The sequence below is a fragment of the Pseudorca crassidens genome, chromosome 18, assembly GCF_039906515.1.
Source record: "Pseudorca crassidens isolate mPseCra1 chromosome 18, mPseCra1.hap1, whole genome shotgun sequence".
Taxonomy (NCBI): domain Eukaryota; kingdom Metazoa; phylum Chordata; class Mammalia; order Artiodactyla; family Delphinidae; genus Pseudorca; species Pseudorca crassidens.
The window spans coordinates 45,116,789-45,141,698 of record NC_090313.1 but is presented as its reverse complement, the minus strand read 5'-3'; the positions used below and the strand labels follow the sequence as shown (position 1 = coordinate 45,141,698).

The 24,910-nt window shown below is 33.0% G+C and overlaps 1 protein-coding gene across 1 annotated transcript in view; it reads left to right on the top strand.

Annotated features, from left to right (window-relative positions):
• The window catches only part of KLHL1 (kelch like family member 1), a 374,463-nt gene that overhangs the window by 252,491 nt on the left and 97,062 nt on the right, over positions 1-24,910 (top strand). The window contains exon 6 of the mRNA XM_067713151.1: positions 24,181-24,367. Coding sequence (XP_067569252.1) covers positions 24,181-24,367 — 187 coding nt within the window. The remainder of the gene's footprint in view (positions 1-24,180; positions 24,368-24,910) is intronic.

Below are 24,910 nucleotides of genomic sequence, written 5' to 3'. Positions count from 1 at the left end.
AAGATTACTTTGCAAACTTCTATAATTTAAAGTATTCCTAAGAGGAAAGGAAGCAAAGTATAATCTATGGGAAGAAAACACAAGTGAACTGAATTTTATCAAACGTGTACTGAAATAACTACTACTGTGATTTCAATTTACAAGAGTATCAGACAAATTAAACAGTTTATTATTTTAATGATTATGAAAATGGAAAAAAAAATACCCCCTAGAGAAGAGCAATTCAACATTGATGACTACCCAGAGAATTAGGCACATATACTCTTTTCCATTCTAATTAAATGGAAAATGCCCAGAGGTCACCCAAAATAAAAGCTGTTCTTTAATAATATTTAAAAAAATAACAGTACCTGCTAATGTTAAAAAGTGATAATACTAATATATTATTTTGCATAAATATTAAAAATTTATTTATCCAAAAATTTATTATGAAATTTCAATATTCTAACCATTAAGCAAATGGCACACATGTTAATTTAATATTTCCTAAATATACATCAAATTTTCCAATTCAAATCCTGAAAAATTGGAGGAAATTTTATTTACTTTCTATATGATCAATTTAAATTAATGAAAACAATTCAGAAATTTCTATTATCAGAATTATTTGTTAGTCTTTTGTCACTTAACCTCATCAAGTGGAATTCATCAGGTGGGTACATTACTTTCTGTCTTTTTTGAACCAAACAATAGTTTATGAAATATTAGTGAGCTTTTTTTTAACCTTTGTTAATTTGAAGTTGTGTTTACTCTAACATTTTCTACCCACTGTTAGCTTCCTTACCAGACCAATACAAATCAACTTAGAATTAATTTTTTCACAATTTCCAAAGATGATAGTGAATGATCACATGATGCAATACTAAAATGTGTATGTACCTTACTTTCTCAGATTTGTATTGCCTAAAAGACTTTTAAGACCAGCACTCTAATATTTTGCCCGTGGAATCTGAGGTTCTGAGAATTAAAGACTATTTTATGTAATATTTTTATTTTAATAACTTATAGATACATTTAAAATGGAATTTAGGAATCCTAACTCTCAAATGACAGTTTTTTCATCTATGAGAACAAGCTTTCCAACAAAAATATTATCTTTTGACTCTCATTTAGCACAAGTTGAAATATAAACTGTCATCATGACACCAGAGCAGAAATGACAACACAGATACTGAATATGTCAATTTTTTTGTGTTATAGTTCAAGTGTAATGCTAGATAATTTAAACCACAAAGACTAGTTTTATTGTAATTCAAAGAAAAAGTTTTCCTGACCAATTAAGTAATATTTTATTATTTATAAATGTTTTCCTTGAAATTTATGATCATATAATTATTTACTGAGTTTCTCAATGTTCATTACAACCATCTTAATAAATATATTCATATAATTTACTTCTGTATATAAATACTGTCTTTAAATGTATTTTATTGCATAATTAATGAAATTAATACAATCATGTTTATATTTTTAAACTACCAATTGTACTTTTTAAATATATAATCTGTGTATGTCTATATTGATTAACATTTTCAGTAGTCATGACGTCTATTTTATGATTTATTTAGTAGTAAGATACACTGGTATAACACTAAATGCTTTAGACATATTATCTCCTTAAATGTTTTACTACATACATATTGTTATACTGTAGATATTTAGTTTATACATGAGGAAATTGAAACTTAGTTAAATTACCCAAAGTCAAGTATAGTAGAAAAGGTATGAAATAGAATACTACATGCAAAATATTTAATAATTTTTTTCAAAATGCATTTAAATTTTGATCATTAAAATTCTAACAGTCTTCTTATCATTGTTTCACATGCTCTGTTTTTCTTTGGTCATAAATTAATTAAAGAACAGTATTCTGAGAATGTTATTGTGATATTTTAAATATTTCAGGTATACTTCTGAGGACTCATTTTTTCACTAAAAACCTACCTTTATTTGGCGTGGAATAATAAATTGATAAATAGATTTTTAAATAATCAAATTTAATTATTAATTTTAAAGCAAAATATTTCTTTTTTTTCTAAAGAACTTAAAATAAATAAATAAATATAATGGCACCTGACTGAAAAACAGCTTTTAAAAATAGATACCATATACATCTTAGTCTATCACTAAAGTCTTCTGGTGTGGTTTCAAGGACATGGCTACATATATGTTTCCCATTTCCGTGGTGTAAATAGGTGTTGAAATTACACTTAATTTCAACACCTGTGGCGGGGGGGTGGTTGGGGAGAGTTAATCAGTGACAAACAAAAAGTGAAAATAGAAGACAAGATAGATTAAAAGTTAATATTTTCATTATTTATTTTAAAATTGTCATATATTGTACTATAGAATTCCTGACCAGTACATCTACATTTAAAGGTATATTTATTTCCTTAAAATATTTTAAATATTATTTCACATAAAAGTTATTTGATAGACTATGTTAAGGAGATCATCAATTGCTTGTTTTTTATTTCCACATGACTATTAATAAAATACAGTTACTGAGGTTATACATTATTATTGTGGTAGTTTTGAAAAAATCAAATCCTTCACAGTTCCATGGTTAACACTTTTATTTTTCTTCTAGTACTTCAGGCAGCCTAGAGTTATATATTATTCAATACTTAGGCAGATTAAATACACATTAAACATATGTAAAAGGATGAAACATGTGATCTTGAAGACTAAAATATCCCATATTTCCCACAGGATAAAGTGGCAAATGTTGAGGCTGAAATTATAAAATTACTAAAACAACAACAAAAACATGGTGTGTTTTCTATGATTAAGCCTTCTTATTACCTCTACATTTGGTTTCTGAAATATTTTCAAAGATTTGCTCTAGACTAGCATTTCCCAGCATTTTGTCCTGTATAGTATTAATAGTATTTAAAGGTATTTATCACAAAAGTGTTTCATGTTAAAAAAAAAAATTATAAACCCATCTTACCTTGTGCCCCTTTTAAAATTTTGCAATGCAGATTGTCACAGTAATTTCTTAATAAAGAAATTCACTTAATTCTAACTCATGGAATCACTGATTTTTCTGAAGAGCACTTATCTCAAGTAAAGGCTATTGATGTCTCATGGAAAGAATGGTCTACTGAACACAGTAGGGAAGCACTGTTCTGGGTGGTTTTATTTTCTAAAGATTTGGAATTCTTAATGGTAAAGGTTAATAAACACTGGATTTTCATTTAGAGTAAATTATCCTTAATTAAAGGTGTTCTAAGGTGTGCTTATATTTAAAGAAGTTGGCTTTCTTCCACTTCTATGAGTCTGTCTACCACAAAGTAACCTGCAAAACTGGCTTTGCTGAACTGGAAAAGCAGCATATTCAGTGAATTCAATAAGTTGACTTATAAAGACCTGGAAATAGAGTCATAAGTAATAATGAGTGTGTTATTCTCGACTCAGTCAGCTGTGGGGATTTTTCAAACCATTAAACAACTTCCCAATTTGCTACAAATTCAGCATAAGTGCTGCACTGTTTTCAAAAGGAGGCTAAGAATAAGAGATGGCAAATATATGGTAAGAATTTAAGGAGTGATGAATATTTAATCACAATGAACACCTGATATCTGGTTTCAGGGAGTAGTCACTCATAATATTCATCTATTATAACAGTAAAAGATGTAACTTGATTCTGACCATGAGTTTTCACCTCATGCTAATATACATTCGTGTTAATGTTTATCTCAGAATATCCCAAATATATATATATATATATATATAATTAGTCAGATAAATAGGCTATGTCTGAAATATAAAGATCTGTTTAAATGATAAATGTCCATTTCATCTGATTGATCAATATTTTAGGAGAATGGAATGGCATTTTGTTCTGATCTCATGTCCAGAAATGAAGCCTAGACATGTGTTTTCTTTTTAAATAATGTCTCAACCGCTATTGCCTTCTTATTCCATGTGTCCCCAAGATTTTTTTTTTCGTAAATATACGTTTTCTTTAAAAAGTTCTCAGTCTCCTTTCCCTGTTTATTATCATTGTCTTTAGATTATGCCATATCATTTTTTGAAAGGACTCTATGTTAATTACATAACTCCAGTGACATCTTTCCCCACCTGTATCTATTCCTCACAATGCGTTCAGAGTGAATTTTTTTAAACACAAATTTAGTTATAATGTTCATTGGCTTTGGAACACACACATCAGATACTTATACACTATACAATATTCATAGCATTACATTCTTTGTTACAATCTTCTTTCCTATAGTTATTAATCTACTTGTAGAAAGCAATGGGATTTTTAAAAATTGTTTTCTAGTTTAGCACATGACAAGACTTCTAACCTCTACATCCATAACCTGAACTTCATACTCAGACATGCATGTGTTTGACTAACTACCTGCTTTACCATTAAAAAGTCAACTTGGGGTTGACTCTCCTGTGAGGCACTTCCTTGACCATTTCTATCCATTTTTGGAGATGGGTGCTCCTCTTATTGTTCTTTGTTTTGTTTTGTTTTTAAAGGAGGACACTCAGGCTTTATTTTTTTAATAAATTTATTTATTTATTGGCTGTGTTGGGTCTTTTTTTTTTTTTTTTTTTTTTTTTTTGCTGCCACAGGCTTTTTCTAGTTGTGGTGAGCAGGGGCTACTCTTCGTTGCAGTGCGTGGGCTACTAATTGCAGTGGCTTCTCGTTGCAGAGCACGGGTTCTAGGCATGTGGCTTCAGTAGCTGTGGAACGTGGGCTGAATAGTTGTGGCTCATGGGCTCTAGAGTGCAGGATCAGTAGTTGTTGTGCATGGGTTTAGTTGCTCCGTGGCATGTGGGATCCTCCCAGACCAGGGCTGGAACTCATGTCCCCTGGACAGAATGGCAGGCGGATTCTTAACCACTGTGCCACCAGGGAAGTCCCTATAGTACCCTGTTTTAACTCCATTCCTAGCACTGGTAAAATTTTATTTATTTTATTTTTTAAAATATTTATTTAATTTATTTTTTTGGCTGCATTGGATCTTAGTTGCAGCATATGGGATCTTTCATTGTGGTGCACGAGCTTCTCTCTAGTTGTGGTGTACAGATTTTCTCTCTCTAGTTGTGGCATGAGGGCTCCAGGGTGCATGGACTCAGTAGTTGTGGCATGCGGGCTTGCCCTGCAGCATGTGGGATCTTAGTTTCCCAACCAGTGATGGAACCCATGTCCCTTGGATTGGAAGGCAGATTCTTTACCACTGGACCACCAGGGAAATCCTGGTAAAATTTTATTCAGATTATTTAGAGGTATGTGTTTACATGGCCTAATCTACTATAAGTTCCTTAAGATCTTATCCTCAATATTTGACACACGTTGGGTACCTAATAACTGTCTCTTGCAATGTAAAGGATTTAAAAAAAAATAGTTGTTCATCAATGTCTATTATAGTCAAATTTTAAACAGACTACTCAGAACTTTACTAGTCTTTATCTTCTGGGTGTGACATTTTTCTTGAAACAATAAATTTATCTGAAAAATTAAACTCAAACTTTTATGTTAAACTATGATAAAATATTGGAAAACATACAAAACACAAATGAAGTATGACAATTCACCATGATGAATGCTAAAGTCAACTAAAACTTTGTCAATTTGAAATTATTTTGGTATATTGTGCAGGAATTTCAGTTTTTATTTTTTATTTTTTTTGTGTATATATATATATATGTATATGTATACATTTATGTACAAATATATATAAATCAATGCATATATTCATATATATATATTTACATATGAAAAGAACATATATATTTAATATTTTTCTTATTAATCTAACATTTTCTTTTAGAGTATTTTGTCAGTTGAGTACTTTAATAGCACAGCATATCATGCTCTACAATTCCTCTTAGAAGAATAGAAGTGAAGCCTTTTTCTCCTTGCTGTGACTGGACAGTTTTCACATCCTCAACAAGGCTATGTTCTTTGCATGTGTAAAGTTCCCAGAGTAACAAAAAAATGTCAGAAAAAGAATGCTATTGTTTCAGAAAAAGAATGCTTTTTTAAAAAAATAACATTGACTCAAGATGAGTTATTGATGATTGAGTCAATAACATTGACTCAAGATGGGTGTTTCATGACTTTGTCCTTTGACTGAAACAAATATAAATGTAAATAACTGTATTGTTCATTAAGTCGTTTTGACTATTAAGTTGAGGTGAATGCAAAATATCAAATAAAGATGTCCTGAGAGGAATCGGCATGGAAAGGCAATTCCAATGCTGTAAGAACAAATGAATGTGGGTGTTTGTTTGCATCATTCAACAGATGTGGAGTGTGGGTATTTGCATTGTCAAAGTGACGGCTGAAACAAAATCAGATAATTCATTCATTCAGGACTTCCTCAATGATAAAGATTATTTTATTTAGGAATCACGAAATGTGATAAACATCATAACTTCAAATATAAAAGCAGTCTTGCAAGTTGAAGTAGTTTTTTTACCAACATGAAAAATGCAAAATTTGTCACCTCTTAGGGCTTTTTCATGAACTTTCTTTATAGAATTCATTCAAACCCAAATTTTCCCAACAGAGAATAATGAGGTAAATGAAATATGTTTTCAGTACTTAACATTTTGCTTGCATCTGTCTATCCTTCTTCTAATACTCTCTTCTTCCTCTATTCCGCAGCACTGAGCATCCCTCATATTTATAGTTTTTTACCCTTCTGTTTGCTTTCTAGGCTGAGCCTTGGGTTTGGATTTTTCCTAAAGTTTTGTTTTCCCTAGTTAAATGTAATCACGAAATCCCATTCTTTCAGTTTTTCTGAGGATTGGTTGGAATATATGACAGAAAAATAAAACACAAATAAAAAGAAAAATTACAGTATGAAGAAAATTGCAACACAATTGTATAAGAGCAATTAATAAGTGCCATGTACCTGATAGCAAGTTCTTAAGAAATTCCACAATAATAGAATAAAACATTTTATCAATTAAACTGCAAAACTGGAAATAATCTTTAAAGGTAGCTGACAATATATATAGAATAAAACAAGTAAAATATGACAATAATTTGCTTAGATTTTTGTTATCCAAGTACATTAGTTGGCTTGGTCTGCCATAACAAAATACTGTGGACTATGTGGCTTAAATAGCAGAAATTTATTTTCTCACAGTTCTGGAAGCTATAAATACAAGATCAAGGTACCAGAAAATGTAATTCCTAGTGATGTCTCTTCTTGGCTTGCAGACAGTCAGTCTTCTTCCTGCTGTGTTCCCCCATGGCCTTTTCTCTGCTGGGAGGTGGTGGGGTGGAGGGAGGGTGCACGTGCTCTGCTCTGGTGTATCTTCCTCTCTTATATGGACATAAGGACAACAGATATCTCTGGTTAGGGCCCCAACATTATGACTTCATTTAACCTTAATTATCTTCTTAAAGGCCTGCCTTCAACTGCAGTCATTTAGAGGTTTAGGGCTTCAACATATGAATTTCGATAAGACACAATTTATTCCATAACACCAAGTATAAAAACTCACTTTGTATTGAGTTTATGCTTATACTTACCTTAATGAGTTGTGATAATCTGATGGTCATAAGGAATATTTAATGACAACAAAATTAACTTTAACACATGCCAACTCAACTGTCAAAATAGCAACTGTTAAAAGATTAACTCATTTGTGAAAATCTACATTTGAATGAAAGGACCTTGAAGCATTTTTTAATATATCTTAAGTGTAAGCATTAAAGAATATGCTCTACCACCTAATGATGCCCTGAGCATTTTGGTAAAATGGAACCTTGGAATCCCAAATTCAAGATTTTATTCTTGGGTCTACCTCTTTTCTAATATTTGGCTTCCTTTTTTGTGAAAACATTGAAATTTTATATACATATATATTATATAATTCATATATATAAATACCAAATTTCCTCTGTCCACCTCAATTTTTCCCCTCCAGTCACAACTTGTATGTAATTTGTTTCTCTATCAAGTTACCTAGAAATATTTATTATCTTCTTACATGATATATGTTCAAAGATTATGTATGGCCCTGTAGGAGAGCAAACTTTGCCACCCCAATGAGGTTTCTCTTTGGCATGAAGATTAACGTAGGCTGATTATTATTATTTTTTTTTTTTTGCGGTATGTGGTCCTCTCACTGCTGTGGCCTCTCCCTTTGAGGAGCACAGGCTCTGGACGTGCAGGCTCAGCGGCCATGGCTCATGGGCCTAGCTGCTCCGTGGCATGAGGGATCTTCCCGGACTGGGGCACGAACCCGTGTCCCCTGCATCGGCAGGTGGACACTCAACCACTGTGCCACCAGGGAAGCCCCTAGGCTGATTATTTTTAAGGTCCAAAAGAATCTTTGACCTTCCCACTAACTGCCTAAAGAATGTACTAGAAAGAGGATCTGTTCCAGGAAGGGAGTCACCACCACATATAACTATAGTATGAACTAGGTGTGTAGACAGGGAAGCACCTAGCAAAGACTGATTGTTAAAATTTCTCTCTGTGTCCCATAGTCTCTGCATAGCCCAGAAAACATTTATTTACCAAACATTTGCTTTTCTATCTCTATGTGAATTGCCTGCCTCCTCTTTGAAACACCAAACCACAACCTCAAATATCCTCTTCTGTCTTTAGCTGAAGGTGGTGTTTAAGGTGAGGGCTTCAGCCATTTTGGTGAGCTAGTTTTCCTGGGTTTCTCCCATGTATGTATATTACTAAACTTTTGTTTGATTTTCTCCTGTTAATCTAAGTTTAATTCTTAGACCAGCCAGAAGAACCTAGTAGGGTAGAGGAAAATTTCTTCTTCCCCAATAGCTCCTTCTTTTGAATCAAATATGTGATAGTTTGTATGAAAAAATAATAATATTCATTGCTTACTCCTTCAATTATTTGCTCTCTTCTTTATCTTCTCTTTTAAGGCAAGATAAGAAGTTATGTTGACCAAATATGAAATCATAAACTTCTTTGTAACATGCTGAATAGATATGTATTAGGAGAAAACCATTGAAGCTATTTACAAACTGATAAAATTTATCAACAGATAAATTGAAACATTAGCAAAATGTGGGTAGATATAAAAAGCATTCATCTATAAGAATTTAGAAACAATACCATAAGAAGGTAGAGAGATTAAAGCAGGGAAACTTAAACTTCCCTAGAAGATAATCTGGACACTAAAACTTGAAAACAATTTATTCCATCTTGGCTCATGAGATGATTTCACTTATTTGTCAAGATACAATAAAGCAATGTAGAGAGTAGTACATGGAATAATATTTAATGGCTTGTATTACTTTCAGAAATAGTTTAGAACTGCTATTAAGAAACATCTTTTCTCTCCCCGGAATTTTAGTATTCTCTATGTATTTTTATTAGAATTCTCTATATGGATGAGATTACCCACAAGGTATAAGAAACTGACTAGAATTTATAAACTATGCACCCCCCCATGAATATCATAGAAGAAAAGCTAGCTTATACTTTGCTAAATTTCACTACTTCCTTTCAATTAAGAATTCTATTAGTAAGTTTTTTTCAAACAATGTAATTCTGAATGACAATATAATTCTGAAACAATGTAATTATCCAATTAGAATCATATAGGAATTAATATATTTCAAAAATCTGATAAAAATGAATTTGTTTTACATTATATATCTTGTTTTAGTTTCTCTCTAAATTTTAAAATTAGTAAAACTTGAATAATAATTTTAAATAATGTTATGTGATTTAAATATATATATGAAATATTTTCACATACTTGATCACATATAATGCTTTGGGGAATGTAAAAAAGACATTATCCACATTTTATATATGAAGGATTAAAATTCATGAAATTTTGCTCATTTTTCACCCTTGGCAATGAGGTATCTATCTTTATCAATTCAGTTTAAGGAAGAATTACTATTGTAAATATTTCTTTACCACATAACAATTGGTTAATCACATCTTCCTGTTTCCTAGAGCACTTTGTTTATGTATTTATTAGTAACACTTTACTAATAGTAGAAGAGTTTTAGTTATATTCTTACAGCTACATCTCTTTTTCTTTGCAATTTATGATGCCTTGCAGCTCAGAAAAGAATTCTATTTATGATTATGTTCCTAAGACAGTGCCTCTAAAACAGTATGAACATGATGAGTGTTTATTGCATCAGTTAATTAATTGTATTCTCCTGGAGGTCAGAAGTAATCATTTTAACTCTTATTTCTACAAAGAAAGAAGTTATTTAATTTTTATAACTGATTTCTTCTTGTTTTTAAGCTTCTATTCCTCCTGATGGCAGAATAATTTATATTTAATAGTTAGAAAAAATAGAAAGTTAGAAAAAAATTGTATGGTTCACAACTATGACTTTCAGGTGACTACTCAGTAAATTCGGAATCCAAAGTCCTTATTAGGGTTGTCTCTTCCTTCTCAAGGGTCTCACCCCAATCTTCCTCCTCCCTCAGATGGTGCCTTTTGAAGGAGGACACTCAAATGTGTTTACAATGACAGAGGTGCTTCTCTTCCCCACACTGTCATCTGGGTCCTGAGATTCTCAACTTTCAAATATACAGTACAGGATTAACTACAGTCACCATGCTGTACATTACATCCCCAGGACTTACTTATTTCACAACTGGAAGTTTGTAGCTTTGACCATCTTCATCCATTTCTCCCACCTCCCCTGCTTGCCTCTGGCAACATTCATTTTCAATTATCCTCCTGCAAAATATGATCACAAATAACAGAATTTTATAAAGATATATTCCTATTAATTTCACCTTTAAAATTCAAATAAATGCAGTTAATATTTAAGAATGAGATACATATGAAACCATACAAGCAAGATAAAAGCAGTATATTTTTTCTACTGGTGACTACAAAGTGTAAACAATACAGTACTAAATCATGAATTAAGGAAATTAGAGATCAAGTTTAAGTCCTAAGGATATTGATTTATATACAAAAAGACATAAACTTTTTACACAGGGTAAAGCAACTATTCTCACCTAAGAGTCAGATAGTACAAAGATTTAAAATCACATTAAAGATGCAATAAAGAAATTGTTCACACGGGGGATAGTAAATAGAATAGCCTTGTCAAAGTAGAAAATTGGTCTGGAGGTACAAAGAGAAATGAGCCTGAACTAGGTGCTTAAAGTTACATTAGGAAATACTTTCAATTGTAATGCAAGACATTAAAACAAGATATCAAGGCAGTAAATTTTGAATGTATATGTTTCAGGACAGTATGTGGGAGTAGTATTAATTCTGTATGTGATTGCTTGTACCACATATAAGAATTCAAATTATGAATCTTTCTCAAAAACTCAGAAAAGAGCTAATAAGACTATCAACCAGAGAAGTGGCTTTTGGAAAGGAAAGGGAATAGTGGAATGGAAGAGTCTTAGGCAATATTATAATAATCAATAATATTTGTTGATGCTTTGGATGTAGAGTTGAATGAAAAGATAAGAAACTTTGCTAAATAGAATTTTCAATGGATCAGTATTTCAGGAAGGAAGACAAATTTGAGGACTAATTATTTATTGATACCATATTTTCCAAAATATTTTGAATCAGCTTAAACAGAAATATCTTATAATAGAAGTACAGGTAAAGAAATACCCTAAACAATCAATAAAAAGTAGAAGGCTTAAGCCAATACAGAAAGAAGAGTGATAATGGGAAAGTTCAGATTTAAATATGTGAATTTGAATTGTCAGTGGAACATTCAAGTTTAATGCTTCTTAGTTAAGTGTCAAAATCACCTTACCATAATGTCCAAGATCCCAAATTATTTGTGTAATGGAATTTTGCTATTGACCATGACTGAAAATTAGCAAACCATCAGCTGGGTCTGAGATAAATCATTTAGAAATACAGATATTTGGTTGGTTGTTAAGCAAAGATAATTTTGAAGCACCATAAATATTTGTGAATATTTTTAATTTATATAAGTTCGGATGTGATATTCAATATATTTCTGCCTATACATTGTATATTTTCAAATTTCAATACTGAATATACTATTTAAAATAAATTAATAGATATTCTAATTATAATAAATGATCAATAACTTAAATAGTTATTAAACAATTCCTAGGAAACCCTCTTAGTTGTTTTCAAGAAGAAGTGCCAGACATGTTCCCTGATTTCCTATAAGTTTATGACTTAGCATGACTATGAGTCCCTTAAGTGCCTATACAGATGGCAATTGATTAAAGTCTGATATGACCAATAAAAAAAAATTATGCCAACTGTGGCCTGAGTAATAGGTAAGTCCTCCTGGAAGTATTGATAATAGGACTTAAACTGGACTCTGAAGATTGGATCATATATTAATTGAAGCCCCAGAGGGAAAGGCATTATGAATATCACTTTCTTTAAAGGCATAATCTGTTCAGATGAGAGGAAAGAGATCAGAAGAGCTAAATTATGAAATACAGAATAATGTGCACTAAGGTATTGGGGAAAGTGACTGAATAGCTAAAATGAAGTTATAGAATTTATGGCGTGCTAGTCTGAGGCTGTTGAATAATGTCGTGCAAACAATAAGGAAATAATACATGGTTTTGAATATAGCCTAGACAAAGTAAATTAACGAAGGTGTTCTAAGAAGGGAGAGGAGGGTGGGTTTGAGTAGAATAGATTAGTGGTAAGAGAGATTGCAGGTATCCAGGATCTATTATAGCACCCAGTACAAAATAGGTGCTAACTAAATATTTGCTAAATGAATGAATGAATTCATGCATGCATGCAAGGTCCAGAGCCTACTTAGGTTGCAATAAAATTTGTCAGGTTGGAGGTGATGTTCATGCAGGGCACAGGATCACTTATTTCAGTATTAGAAACTCTGAGCTTTCAAACTACCTACAGAACTCCAAACCCATATTAAATAAATATAAGTTAATCATAAATTATAAATGCATGAAACCCATTTCACTTATCGGTAATAAGAACTGTCATTTGAGTTAATATTATGACCTCTACTTGTTTTGATTATGTCATTATTCTTCTCTATTTGTACCGTCAGCTTAGCCAATTATTTTTCTTCTCAAGGCAATCAAATATTTCTGTATTCAGAATAAAATTAATGAACCTGCTCCTCACTTCATAGATGGTTTCTTCCAAATAACTGGAGAAGGAATCTTTCTGCTGTATCATTCATATGTATCAGATGTAAGCTTTAGCATGTCAGTAATTTGTGTTTCCCTTTTGACATGATAGGGCTGAAAGAGAACATAAAAAGCTCTGTTTGTCTACTTTTCTCATGTATTTAAAAATAAAAATAATGTCCTCACACACTTTAACCAGAATCGTCAGTATGCCAGCAAAAAGAACAAGAAGATATTTCAGTCTCTTAAAATTTCATGATTCTATTATTTGTCAAAATTCTTTTCAATTGATGTTAATGGGATTTTAGGGGTAAGATGCAGGTCTATCTATTCATATAGATGAGTATTTTTCAGGGTGCAGACAGATGTTCTGGCCACGGTTGAGCTACTTACTGTTGCATAAACTTAGACCATTCCAGTTGCAAGCAGATACTGAAATAATAACTGATGAAGGACTACAAAAAATCGGTGAATCAACTAATTTGCATGGCAAACTTTTGAGCATAATTGTCCAATTCCCTCTCTATAGTCTTTGAAAGTCTATCAGAAAAGGTGGAAATATATAGAAAACCTCCCTAGGCATAAGACAACTTATGTTTTCCCTTGAGAAGTGGGACAGCCCTACCTATGAGTTTATTTATTGTGTTGCCACAAAGTTCTGTCATAACTGAACTCTCTCCTTTGACCAGCACCTCCACTGACTTAAATAGGCTCAAGTTTCAAGGTCACACTCAGTGTGACTACTAAGTATTTGTTTCCCTGTAGAATGTCTTAGAAACTGCTTAATAAAAACAACTGAAAATATTTTATGTGTATCCCCTATTTATAAGACATTGAAGTAGAAAATCACTTTTCCTGGTGTTTACAGTATATGATAATATTCACCTTATTTATTTTTTCAAGCAGAAAACTTGAAAGACTATGTATGAAACTGTCACTTCTTTTCTAAGGACTGTCACTTCTAATAGTAAAAATTTTGTTTTATAGATTCAAATTCTGTAAGTCGATTATTTTAGCACAACACCCAATAGCAAAACAACAGTTTCAAATATTATGAAATAATATGAGGTATATGAAATTTTGTCACTCTCTTATGAATGTGAGAATGTTTTCATAACTTTGATTGCCCAAGGATATAGTCTTAGAAGACTCAATACATTCTTTGGTCCATAATAAGTTTAGACATCTTTCTTTAACTGTTGATTCAATATTGCATTCCATTTTCCAATGGACACTTTAACCAGATAAAAGGTACAGAAAGATGTGTTTGCAATGCTTCGTACATATTCTGTTAGTTACCGTGCCTTTCAGCTTATGTCTTCATTCAGGCAATATTACTCTTACTTAAGGAATACCTTAGAATATAGTTTATTTTCTTCTCAGCCACTAACATTATATATAATGTAGATTTTTTTGACTCTTACTGCAAAATTAGAGTTGTGTGCCCTCTTTGTAATAAAAGTAGGTTGTGCAGCACAAATTTGTGCATTTGATTTTGTTTACTTATAAAAGAAATGTTACAGTGTTACAATTTAAGGTAGTATTTATACATGCAAGTTGCTGCAGAGAATCATGACAGATTCTAGCCAAGAGAGTATTGTCTTTGACACATTAAGGTAATTATAGAGAAAGGAGACAATTATTTGAATGTTTTCTTATTTGGAGGTTGGAAAACCAATGCAAAATCTGGATACTTGAATAGTACATTTTATTTTAATGAAGCAATATTTTCAGAATCATAATTTCCAATTTATAGCCAGCATTTGAAATAAATTCATATAAATATTCTTGGAAAATGAAGTTTGAGTAGTGTCTAGGTGTAAGCACACAGGATTAAAAAACATTAAATATATTTTTAACACCTTTATTGGAGTATAATTGCTTTACAGTGGTGTGTTAGTTTCTGCTTTATAACAAAGTGAATCAACTATATATATACATATATCCCCATATCCCCTCCCTCTTGTGTCTCCCTCCCGCCCTCCCTATCCCATCCCTCTAGGTGGTCACAAAGCTCCGAGTTGATTTCCCTGTGCTATGTGGCTGCTTCCCACTACCTATCTACTTTATATAGTGTATATATGTTCATGCCACTCTCTCACTTCATCGCAGCTTAAATTTCCTCCTCCCCGTGTCAAGTCCATTCTCTACATCTGCGTCTTTATTCCTGTTCTGCCCATAAGTTCTTCAGAACCATTTTTTTTCTAGGTTCCATATATATGTGTTAGCATACAGTATTTGTTTTTCTCCTTCTGACTTACTTCACTCTGTATGACAGACTCCAGGACCATCCATCTCACTACAAATATCTCCATTTCATTTCTTTTTATGGTAATGTAATATTCTATTGTATATATGTGCCACATCTTCTTAATCCATTCACCTGTCGATGGACATTTAGGTTGCTTCCTTGTCCTGGCTATTGTAAATAGAGCTGCCATGAACATTGTGGTACATGACCCTTTGAATTATGGTTTTCTCAGGGTACATGCCCAGTAGTGGAATAGCTGGGTCATATGGTGGTTCTATTTTTAGTTTTTTAAGGAACTTCCATATTGTTCTCCATAGTGGCTGTATCAATTTACATTCCCACCAAAGGTGCAAGAGGGTTCCCTTTTCTGCACACCCTTTCCAGCATTTATTGTTTGTAGATTTTTGATGATGGCCATTCTCCGGTGTGAGGTGATACCACATTGCAGTTTTGATTTGCATTTCTCTAATGATTAGTGATGTTGAGCATCCTTTCAAGTGTTTGTTGGCAATCTGTGAATCTTCTTGGGAAAAATGTCTATTTAGGTCTTCTGCCAATTTTTGGATTGGTTGTTTGTTTTTTTGATATTGAGCTGCATGAACTGCTTGTATATTTTGGAGATTAATCCTTTGTCAGTTGCTTCATTTGCAAATATTTTCTCCCATTCTGAGAGTTGTCTTTTCACCTTGTTTATGGTTTCCTTTGCTGTGCAAAAGATTTGAAGTTTCATTAGGTCCCATTTTTCATTTTTTTTTTTAATTTCCATTTCTCTAGGAGGTGGGTCAAAAAGTATCTTGTTGTGATGTATGTCATAGAGTGTTCTGCCTATGTTTTCCTCTAAGAGTTTTATAGACTCTGGTCTTACATTTAGGTCTTTAATCCATTTTGAGTTTATATTTTTGTATGGTCATAGGAAGTGGAGTGTTCTAATTTCATTCTTTTACATGTAGCTGTCCAGTTTTCCCAGCACCACTTATTGAAGAGGCTGTCTTTTCTCCACTGTATATTCTTGCCTCCTTTATCAAAGATAAGGTGACTATATGTGCATGGGTTTATCTTTGTGCTTTCTATCCTGTTCTATTGATCTATATGTCTGTTTTTGTGCCACTACTATACTGTCTTGATTACTGTAGCTTTGTAGTATAATCTGAAGTCAGGGTGTCTGATTCCTCCAGCTCCATTTTTTTTTCTCAAGACTGCTTTGGCTATTCAGGGTCTTTTTTGTGTCCATAAATATTGTGAAATATTTAGTTCTGGTTCTGTGAAAAATGTCATTGGTAGTTTGACAGGGATTGAATTGAATCTGTAGATAGTTTTGGGTAGTATAGTCATTTCCAAAATACTTATTCTTCCAACCCAAGAACATGGTATATCTCTCTCTCTGTTTCTATCATCTTTAATTCCTTCCTCAGTGTTTTATAGTTTTCTGCATTCAGGTCTTTTGTCTCCTTAGGTAGGTTTATTCCTAGGTATATTATTCTTTTTGTTGCAGTGGTAAATAGGAGTGTTTCCTTAATTTCTCTTTCAGATTTTTCATTATTAGTGTTTAGGAATGCAACAGATTTCTGTGCATTAATTTTGTATCCTGCTACTCTACCAAATTCTTTGATTAGCTCTAGCAGTTTTTTGGTAGCATCTTTAGGATTCTCTATGTATAGTATCATGTCATCTGCAAACAGTGACAGTTTTAGTTCTTCTTTTCTGATTTGGATTCCTTTTATTTCTTTTTCTCCTCTGATTACTGTGGCTATAACATCCAAAACTATATTGAATAAGAGTGGTGAGAGTGGACAACCTTGTTTTGTTCCTGATCTTAGTGGAAATGTTTTCAGTTTTTCACCACTCAGAATGATGTTGGCTGTGCGTTTGACATATATGGCCTTTATTATTTTGAGGTTAGTTCTCTCTATGCCTACTTTCTGGAGAGTTCTTTTCATAAATGGGTGCTGAATTTTGTCAAAAGCTTTTTCTGCATCTATTGAGATTATCATCTGGTTTTTACCCTTCAATTTGTCAATATAGAGTATCACATTGATTGATTTGAGTATATTGAAGAATCCTTGCACTTTTGGGATAAACCCCATTTGATCATTGTGTATGAGCCTTTTAATGTGCTGTTGGATTCTGTTTGCTAGTATTTTGTGGAGGATATTTCCATCTATGTTCATCTGTGATGTTGGCCGGTAACTTTCTTTGTTTGTGACATCTTTGTCTGGTGTTGGTATCAGGGTGATGGTGGCCTTGTAGAATGAATATGGGAGTGTTCCTTCCTCTGCTATATTTTGGAATCGTTTGAGAAGGATAAGTGTTACCTCTTCTCTAAATGATAGAATTCTCCTGTGAAGCCATCTGGTCCTGGGGTTTTGTTTGTCGGAGGAGTTTTAATCACAGTTTCAATTTCATTCCTTGTGATTGGTCTGTTCATATTTTCTATTTCTTCCTGGTTCAGTCTTGGAAGGTTGTGCTTTTCTAAGAATTTGTTTATTTGTCATTTATTTTTCATTGTTGTTTATTTGTCATTTATTCCAGGTTGTCCATTTTTTTGGCATATAGTTGCTTATAGTAATCTCTCATGATCCTTTGTATATTTGCATGTCAGTTGTTATTTCTCTTTTTTCATTTCTGTTTCTATTGATTTGAGTCTTCTCCCTTTTTTCTTGATGAGTGTGACTAATGGTTTAGCAATTTTGTTTATCTTCTTACAGAACCAACTTTTAGTTTTATTGATCTGTGCTATTGTTTGCTTCATTTCTTTGTCATTTATTTCTGATCTGATCTTTATGATTTCTTTCCATCTGGTAACTTTGAGGGGTTTTTTGTTCTTCTTTCTCTGACTGCTTTAGGTATACAGTTAGGGTTTTTACTTGAGATTATTCTTATTTCTTGAGGTAGGATTGTATTGCTATAAACTTCCCTTTTAGAATTGTTTTTGCTGCATCCCATAGGTTTTAGGTCATCGTGTTTTCACTGTCATTTGTTTCTAGGTATTCTTTGATTTCCTCTTTAATTTCTTCAACAATCTCTTGGCTATTTAGTAGTATATTGTTTAGACTCCATGTGTTTGTATTTTTTATAGATATTTCCCTGCTACTGTTATCTTGTCTCATAGCACTGCGGTCAGAAAAGATACTTGATACAATTTCAATTTTCTTAAATTAACCAAGGTTTAATTTGTGGCCCAAGGTATGATGTTTCCTGGAGAATGTTCTATGAGCACTAGAGAAGAATGTGTATTCTGTTGTTTTTGGATGGAATGTCCTATAAATATCAATTAAGTCCATCTTGCTTAATGTATCATTTAAAACTTGTGTTTCCTTATTTATTTTCATTTTGGATGATCTTTCCATTGGTGAAAGTGGGGTGTTAAACTCCCCTAATATGATTGTGTTACTGTTGATTTCCCCTTTTATGGCTGTTAGCATCTGCCTTATGTATTGAGGTGCTCCCATGTTGGGTGCATAAATATTTACAATTGTTATATCTTCTTCTTGGATTGATCCCTTGATCATTATGTAGTGCCCTTCTTTGTCTCTTGTAATGATCTTTATTTTAAAGTCTATTTTGTCTACAGTTTACAGTTGCTCCCAAAGTCCACTACCTCAATTTTAGGATGATTCATTTTCTATTCAGGTATTCCACAGATTCAGGTACATCAAGTTGATTGTGGAGATTTAATCCACTGCTCCTGAGGGATTTAATCCACTGCTCCTGAGGCTGCTGGGAGTAAGTTCCCTTTCTCTTCTTTGTTCACACAACTCCTGGAGTTCAGCTTTGGATTTGGCTCTCTTCTACATGTGGGTTGCCCTCTGGCATCTGTTCTTTGCCCAGACAGGAGGAGGGTTAAAGGAGCAGCTGATTAGAGGGCTCTGGCTCACTCAGGTCGGGGTGTGGGAGTGGTATAGAATGCGGGGTAAGTCTGCACAGCAGAGGCCCGCATGATGTTACACCAGCCTGAGGTGTGCCATGTGTCCTCCTGGGGATATTGTCCATGCATCACAGGACCCTGGCAGTGGCGGGCTGCACAGGCTCCTGGGTGGGGAGGTGTGGATGGTGACCTGTACTTGCACACAGGCTTCTTGGTGGCTGCAACAGCAGCCTTAGCGTTTCACGCCCGTCTCTGGTGTCCATGCTGATAGCCGTGGCTTGCACCCATCTCTGGAGCTCGTTTAGGCAGTGCTCTGAATGTCCTCTCCTCGTGCACCCTGAAACAATGGTCTTTTGCCTCTTAGGCAGTTCCAGACTTTTTCCCAGACTCCCTCCCGGCTAGCTGTGGCCCACTAGGCCCCTTCAGACTGTCTTCGCGCAGCCAACACTAGTCCTCTCCCTTGGACCTGACCTCCAAATCCTAAGCCTCAGCTCCCAGCCCCCACCCACCCCAGCAGGTGAGCAGAAAAACCTCTCAGGATGGTGAGTTCTGGTTGGCACTGATCCTCTTTGTGGGAATCTCTCCACTTTGTCCTCTGCATCCCTGTTGCTGCTCTCTCCTCCGTCAGTACGAAGCACCGCCTCCTGCCCAAATCCCCATCTCCGCCAGTGAAGGGGCTTCCTGGTGTGTGGAAAAATTTCCTCCTTCACAGCTCCCTCTAAGAGATGCAGGTACCATCCCTATTCTTTTGTCTCTGTTTTTTCTTTTTCCCTACCCAGGTATGTGAGGAGTTTCTTGCCTTTTGGGAAGTCTGAGGTCTTTTGCCAGCGTTTAGTAGGTGTTCTGTAGGAGTTGTTCCACATATAGATGCATTTTTAATATATTTGTGGTGAGGAATTTGATCTCCACATCTTAGTGCTCTGCCATCTTAAAGGTCCTCCGCATTAAATATTTTTATGGTGCTAATATGTGGTTCAACTCCTCAAACCATTAACAATCAAAATTATTTGTATTTTAATAACAAATGTAATGGTCATTTGAAAGAAGTATTGTTTAAATAATTGTATTTCTTTTCATTTTTTCCTAATTAAAGTGAAGTTAGTGATAAAGCCAGTAAACTTTAAGAAGAATGTACAAAAATAAAGTAATAATGTTTAATATAAACAATTTCAAAGAACATCCTTATTCTAAGTAAAAATTTATAACATTTCTGGCAACTGGAACTAACAAAGTTACTATTGAGTATTCTAGCTATTAAGGGATATATTATTCTAGTATTTTATGTTAGTCATTTCTGAATATCATACACAAGATTTACATATATGTTTATTGACCCAGTTCTCTTCTGCCACTATAGGTTTACCCTACAACTTGATGGTCATTATTTACTCACAAAGATAAACTACCAATGTTATAGAGAGGTAGATCATATTTGCAAAGTGACTGCCTAGCTGACATGGATCCTCGGATGGATCAGCTTCCTAGAATTTTACAGTCTTAATCGTTAATACACCCTATGCTGTCTTTCATATTAAGTCTAAGGATATTCTTATTTCTGACATATTTTCTACATGACAAAATATTCTGAAACATTATTTTGCACATAGTGAGATCTTTTCTTGAGGTTTAATGCACAATTAACTCATAGGGACATAGTCAATTTTTATCCCAAGCGTAAGAACATATCTAACAGTGAAGATATTGACAAACTTCCAAGGACATTTTTCTTGTAAACTAAGTTGTACTATAATTATCTTTGACTGGAAAGGATATTAGTATATAATATCCTAAGAATAAAATCTGATTTATAGACAATTACTGTACAAATTCTTGTACATAAACATGACTATGTTTCAAAGTAGTATACCATTATTGAAACATATTGATATTTTTTCTAAGTGGAAAAAGCAGAGGAACTGTTACAGTAGTTTAATTTTATTCAAAAATTTAAGAATGTAAAAAACAAAATTAACTTCCATTGTATAGTGAGGAGAAAAATTTGTGTTAATCTTGGATCATTGCAGAAAATCTAAAGATAGTCCAAGTTTAAAGGACAGCTTAACCATCTTATTATTCCAAACTTGTGCCTGAATTTGGGATGGAATAATCCTAAAAAGTGTCAGGGGAGATGAAATACAGACACAAGTCATATAGTACTCAAAAGTGAGAAATAGTTACAAGTAATAGTTTGAAAACACACAGTAATAAGTACAGAGATTATGAAGACTTCAATTTTTTTCAAAATAAATAACTTTTTCAAATGATTGGGTACACTAAAGTTAAGAAATTTTACAAAATGATTTGTTAATAAAATGGAAAATATCATTTAAGTACAGAATATCTGTCATTTTACAGAAATAAAGTATAAGTTTTAATTTTATATTGTATATCTTCCAGATCTTTTTTTTTTTTTTTTTTTTTTTTTGGCTTGCTATGAGCTGATTTTTATTGGGAGAAACAAGAAAAACAGGGCCACTGTCTTCAGAAGGCTCGAGTTAAATAAACCATGTGTTTCCTGAGTAAGGCATTCTCACATTTAGAAACTGTTCATCAGATTAGACAGTTGACATTTGGAGATGGCGGAACAGAGATACTAAACAGGGAGAAGTTGGTGGGTGTGGTTCCTGCCAGAGCAAACTTGGCAGCCTCCTGATGGGATGAAGGGGACCCAGGGGAGGAGTGCCAGCCCACCTTACTCATGAGCCCCAGGAAGTGTGGTTTGGACAGTTGGAGAGAGAATGAAGCAGAGATGCTTTAAACTCATTCAAAACCAACTTCACTGTCTTTCTAACGGTTGATCCTTCTGCTGACCTCTCTATGTAAAAGTTTGTGATCTGTTGGCTTCTTCTCTGTTTCTTAACCATTTATAATACGTGCAGACATGTGAGGCCCAGGTGGGCTTTGAAGAGGCCTGGAGAGGAGGTGTTTGCCCATAAATGGAGATTTTGAAACTTAAGACAAGCCTTACTCAAGACCAAGTGGACTGCCACACATGCAGTGAGGTCTAGGGAGTCTGAGATCTAAGTTCTAGGTCTAAGGAGTTCTTTTTTTTTTTCTTTTTTTGAATTTGCATCTTTTTAAAATTTTTATTTTAAATTGGAGTATAACTGATTAGCAATGTTGTGTTAGTTTCAGGTATACAGCAAAGTGATTCAGTTATAAATATATATGTATGTATTCTTTTTCAAGTTCTAGGATATACTTTAAAATAAATAATATGTAATATATTTTTATGCATACATCTATCAACATTGAGAAATTCATTTCCTTTTAGAAATTATTACTTGAAAGTATTTTAAACCTAAGCACTCAGAGTTGACTCTGCTCTGATACTTTATTTTTACAGGATTCCATACATTTCTTTATAACCGTATATTATCCATAAACATTTTGAAATAGTCCTTATATACATTGTATGAGTGTTTAGAAATATATAAATATTTAGCTATCCAAAAAGATGATAAAATCAATGTTTTTAGCTTCAGCTTTATCATCAATGTATATATCATCGTACTGAATTTTAAAAACTATAATAGTTCCCTTAAGCAAACAAATGAGTTCGTTCCTGGCTTTTCATGGGTTGAGTCTTTGCCATGAAAGAAGGCGAGTCTTTCTTCTTTTTGTTGGCTCTACTATTGTCTCAGAGTATGAGAGCTCCCCCTCTGAGCCCCCAACTCTATTTCATTAAGGTTTCTATTCATTAATATCTTACAAGTAAAATAGTAGTCCCTTAAAACAGAAAGAAATGGGTAGGAAGGCAACAAAAGTTTTAATATATAAGAAGAGAAGCATAAGCAAGACTTTAACTAAACATCTTCCCTTCTATATTCCAAAGTATCTGGTAATTCTAATATGTTATACTCCTTATTCAGCCTCAGAGCCATTCTATTATCTTTCCCACCTCTTATATATATGAGTATCTTATGTGTTTTTATATTCTTTCTGACATCTCCACCAGTAATTTATTTATTACAATGGTTAAATAACTTTATTTAATTAAGATTCAAGTTATAGTGTTAAAATCAATTAATTATATGCTGCTATCATTTATTAATTTATTCACTCAATAAATTTGTGTACCAATGTGGTACAGTGTCTTATCAATGTAGACGAAAAGGTCAGTGAGTCAATGTTAAATTTTCTACTTATTAATTTTGTAAATCCATATGATAGATTTAACTCACTTGAAGTAAAACAAGATTCATGAACAAAAGAAGAGAATGTGATACTGAAACAGTCAAGGAAAAAGAAAATCTAAAGAGGGACAGAGAGAGGAAAATTAAAGATACTTTGGTTACATTCAAAGAAATGTACAGAAAATAATTTGTGGAGATGATAACCTTCTGTAGTAAAAGGGAGACATAATAGAACTTAAAACTCTGGTCTCACTCTATTATTCCCTCAGGTGCTGCATTTTTGGTAAATTTTTTTTTAGTTTCATGGCTGGAAACTATTACTTTGCCTGATGTACAGCTTTTCAACTGCTTGCATAATTAAAAAGATGTTACGAGCATAAATTTTTATTTTTATTGAGATTTTTTTCAGTTTGAAAGGGATTTAAACTATACTTGGAACATCTTAAAGTAAATATGTGAATATTTATGATAGGCTTGTTAGGACTTAATTTGTTGAACTTTATTTTTTAATTTACTTCACCAGACATGTTTATGGACAAATAGGCAACTATATTTGACTTGTGAACAGCTTTCTTAAAAAGGAAAGGGAATTGAAAATGTGATCTTTAGAAGTACCTTTATACTCTGTGTGGTAAAATGATAATAAATAATATGGAATCAAAAATAATATCCGTTCTGTTTCTCTTGGAAGCCATGCATTTTACTCATATTTATTTGTCAGTGTAATTAATTCTTATTATATTTTACATCCCTCTGAATATAGGGGTAATATCATAAGTACTAATCTTCTACTTTTCATTTGATAGCTTATGCTCATCTCTATAAAAATCATTATTAACAGTGATTGTGCATTATTCACAGATATTGGCTGACCTAGAAAACCATACATTATTTAAGAATGATCTGGAATGTCAAAAGCTGATTCTGGAAGCAATGAAATACCATCTATTGCCAGAAAGAAGAACTTTAATGCAAAGTCCAAGAACTAAACCTAGAAAATCTACAGTTGGAACTCTGTATGCAGTGGGAGGAATGGATAACAACAAAGGTATTTAGTTCTAGATCTTTAGTAATACACACACTGTATCACACCATGACGTGATTTTACAGTTGTAACCTGTGTAATACCAACAAACTTCACAGAATCACAGCTTTATTCATTAAGATTTAAGATTTAGGGAAAAGTTAAGACACCTCTCAGTTTTCCATTTTTTCAATCTGTAGTTGCTGCTTCTGCTTCTTACTCATCTTTAAATGTTTTATCTCATGCATTATGTACAAGACTTCATATGAAATGAAAAAGAGATTAAAAGTACCTAGAAAACATGGGCCAAATAATTTGTTGGATATATTGAAACATGTATTTCTATTCTAAGTAAAGGAAATGTAATCTGCCAGCCACATGCTTGCTGAGAGTAATATTATGAAGGAGCGAGTCTCTGCTTTTGAGGGGTTTAGAATCTCATACAGAAGCCAGACAAAGAAGTAGACAATTATAAATGGGTGTACTGACTATGGCAGGTATCATTTACAAATTTAAATTTTTTTTTACCATTTTTACTCTTACAAGGAAGTGAATGATTTAAGACCA